The 3,566-nt window shown below is 43.4% G+C and overlaps 1 protein-coding gene across 1 annotated transcript; it reads left to right on the top strand.

The window, feature by feature from the left end:
• The first annotated feature begins 1,930 nt into the window (after positions 1–1,930).
• LOC136507317 (uncharacterized) lies at positions 1,931–2,317 on the top strand. The gene has a single exon (XM_066502080.1). It carries the CDS (start codon positions 1,931–1,933, stop codon positions 2,315–2,317), a length of 387 nt encoding a protein of 128 aa, XP_066358177.1.
• The last annotated feature ends 1,249 nt before the right edge of the window (positions 2,318–3,566 follow it).

The raw sequence follows: 3,566 nt of genomic DNA, 5'->3' as shown, positions 1-3,566 counted from the left end.
CTAAATGCAAGTACTTCCTTCTTCACCCTAGCTAGGTTCTTCGGCCGCCAAGCCGTCGCTTGCCCTTCACCCTTGCTTAGTACCTCGAAGCCTTTCCTTGCTATCTTCACCATCTCAAGCCATCAGGTCACATCTTGTGTTGAATCATCCATTCATGTATTGTCATCTTTTTCATTTTAATTTAGCAAGCTTCAAATATGAGACCATTCCATATGCAATCCCTCATGTCTCATTAATTAACTCTTATCGTGCTTGCTTTCACATAGATCATTGAAATCCCACAATAAATAAGCCTTTGCATGAATTCCATTTGCATTGTTGTCTTGTGTTTGAACTAGATTATTTATACAACAATACATCATTTTGGCTTTATACAATTTCATCAAGTATCTGTGAGAAAATCAATTTCCTGTTTAACACTTAGCAAGCATGTTAGTCCTTTAATCATGTTGTCACTCAATCATTCAAAACCCACTAAAGGGCTAGATGCACTTTCACTTATGCATCTAGACAGCTGAGGAAACATGAATTGAATTATCCTACTCATGATTTGGAGTTAGCAGCTATGGTTCATGCATTAAAAATATGGAGACACTATCTAATTGGGCATAAGAGTGATATCTTTATCGACCATAAGAGTTTGAAGTACATATTCACTCAGACGGATCTGAATTTGAGACAACGTCGTTGGTTGGAACTGATCAAGGATTACGATCTAGAGGTGCACTATTATCCTGGTAAAGCAAATGTTGTAGCTGATGCACTTAGTAGGAAGAGATATGCCAATGAGCTTGAGATGGCGCCTGTGCTAGAGGAGTTGTGTGAAGAGCTTCAGCACTTGAACCTTGGTATTGTTTATAATGCTATGGAGATAGAAGTGACACCTACACTAGAGCTTGAGATACATAAGGGATAGTCGGAGGATGAGAAACTAAGGGAGATAGCAGGTAATGTAGCACTTGGGAAAGCTCCAGGCTTCAGCATAGATGAGAATGGGACTCTATGGTTTGATAAAAGAATCTGTGTGCCTGAAGTGAAAGCCATTCGTGATGCAATTCTATGTGAAGCACATGATTCAACTTAGTCTATCCATCCTGGCAGTACTAAGATGTATCTAGATCTTAAAGAGAGGTATTGGTGGTATGGTCTGAAGAAAGATGTAGCTGAGTATGTTGCTATATGTGATACTTGTCAGAGAGTGAAAGATGAGCATCAACGACCTACAAGATTGTTGCAACCTATGAAGATACCTGAGTGGAAGTGGGAAGAAGTTGGTATGGACTTCATAATGGGGTTACCACATACTCAGAGAGGTTATGATTCGATATGGGTAATTATGGATCGATTAACTAAAGTTGCTCACTTTTTGCCAGTCAAAATCACTTATACAGGAGCAAAATTAGTAGAGTTATACATAGAGAGAATAGTGTGTCTACATGGAGTTCCTAAGAAGATTGTGTCTGATAGAGGAACTCAGTTTACTTCCATCTTTTGGCAAAAGTTGCATGATTCATTAGGAACAAAGTTAAATTTTAGTACAACATATCACCCACAGATAGATGGGCAAACGGAGAGAATTAATCAAATCTTAGAAGACATGTTGAGAGCATGTACATTGCAGTATGGTACTAGTTGGGATAAGAGTTTGTGTTATGCAGAGTTCTCATACAACAACAGCTATCAACAGAGTCTCAAGATGTCACCGTTTGAAGCTTTGTATGAGCGTAAGTGTAGAACACCCTTATTTTGGAATCAAACAGGTGAAAGTCAAGTGTTTGGACCAGATGTGCTTAGAAACACTGAAGAGCAGGTGAGAAAGATTAGAGAGAACCTAAGAGTGGCACAAACCCATCAGAAGAGCTGTGTAGATAATCGAAGAAGAGACTTGGTATTTGAAGAAGGAGATTATATCTATTTAAAAGTATCACCTATGAGAAGTGTGAAAAGGTTCAGCATGAAAGGTAAACTAGCACCATGGTATGTTGGTCCATTTAAAGTTTTGAAGAGGTGTGGAGAAGTGGCTTATCAGTTAGAATTGCTTGAGAACCTGTCTGGTGTCCATGATGTGTTCCACGTGTCTCAACTTAAGAAGTGTTTGCGTGTGCCTGAGGAGCAGATACCATTAGAGGAACTTGCTGTTAAAGATGATCTGACATATGAGGAGTTTCCAATTAAGATTTTGGATATGGTTGAGAAAGTTATGAGAAGCAGAACAATTAAGATGTGCAAGGTTCAGTGGAATCGATATTCGAAAGCAGAGGCAACTTGGGAAAGAGAAGATGATTTGAGAAAGACATACCCGCGGTTGTTTGAGTAAGCACAGCCTAGTCTCGAGGACAAGATTTTCTTAAGGGGGGGGTAGAATTGTAACACCCTAAAATTTGAATAAATTTAAATTGGCTAAATGGATTTATTTTTATTTATGTGAGCATTTAACATAGGCCAAATAGTAAATTTATAAAAATAAAATCAATCTCTAAGTTAGATACATGCTTGAGCATTCATGCTGGTGCATACTTTTTATTGTGATGATTGGCTTTTATCAAAAAATTCAAAAGGAATTCAAATCTATTTGAAATTGTATTCAAAAGTTTGGAAAACTAAAAAGAAAATGGATAAAACCTCACCTCTCTCACTCTCTCGGCTTTTGGCCCAGCACGTAGCCAAGCCCAGCTCGCCAAGCTACGCAGGCCCGCTCCTCCTTCCTCCTTCTTGGGCCGAGATGGCCAGCCTAGCTCGGCCGATCAGCCAGTGAGTGGCAAGGCCAGCCCACCTCCTCGGAGTCACTGATAGCGTAGGCCCGCACCCTTCTTCCTCCTCCGACTCGGCGACAAGCCAGACTCTATCCCGAACCGGACGCCGATTCTTCATGTGTGGCCGTTCGCGCTGCCCGTCTCCCCTATAAAGTCCAAGAGCCCGCGTCCGCGATGCCCTTTGCAACCCTAAGCGAACTGCCGCCTTCGCTCATGCGCTCAAGGTCGCAGCAAGCCTCAACCCTAGCCACCATTGCCGTTCTCCGTCGCCACGCCGTTGGTTCCGCCGTTGCATCGCTTCACCGCCGTCGTAAGCCATCATACGGGCTTCGCGTTGCATCTACGAGGCCACATGTCCTCTCCATTCTCTTTTTCTTGCACCTGGTTGCTCACAGCGCGTCGATGACCTTTGCAGGGACACGGTTGCCGCCGTTCGAAGCCGCACGCTCGCCTCGGGTTCCCTCGGTCTCCATCTTCTAGCTAGGTAAGATCGTCTCGATCCCCGCTTTCATTTGGCACCGGTACTATCAAGTTTGGTGCACGAAATCGCCCAAGCCGATTACACCGACGAGCTCCCCACCGCCGGTAATGGCCGCCACCGCGCCGGAGTACTATGCCGGCCGGCCAGCTCTCTTTTCCCCTTGGATCTGATCTCAGCCGTCCGATCTGGATCGGACGATCCATAATAGAAGATACCCCTTCGCGTGGCACTTTTGCTAAAGAGCCCCTGCGGTTTTTAATAATAGAACCCGCAGTCCAAAGCGTATTCCAGGGAATACGTGTTCTCGTTTTGAAAACGTATTTTCCAGTTTG

The sequence above is a fragment of the Miscanthus floridulus genome, chromosome 15 (assembly GCF_019320115.1).
Source record: "Miscanthus floridulus cultivar M001 chromosome 15, ASM1932011v1, whole genome shotgun sequence".
Classification (NCBI taxonomy): domain Eukaryota; kingdom Viridiplantae; phylum Streptophyta; class Magnoliopsida; order Poales; family Poaceae; genus Miscanthus; species Miscanthus floridulus.
Note: the sequence above shows the minus strand (reverse complement) of the source record. Positions and strands in the feature narration are given on the sequence as shown.

Bases quoted from the DNA above. Each gene is read 5' to 3' on its own strand.
- LOC136507317 (XM_066502080.1), top strand. From the start codon at position 1,931: ATGAGAAGTGTGAAAAGGTTCAGCATGAAAGGTAAACTAGCACCATGG.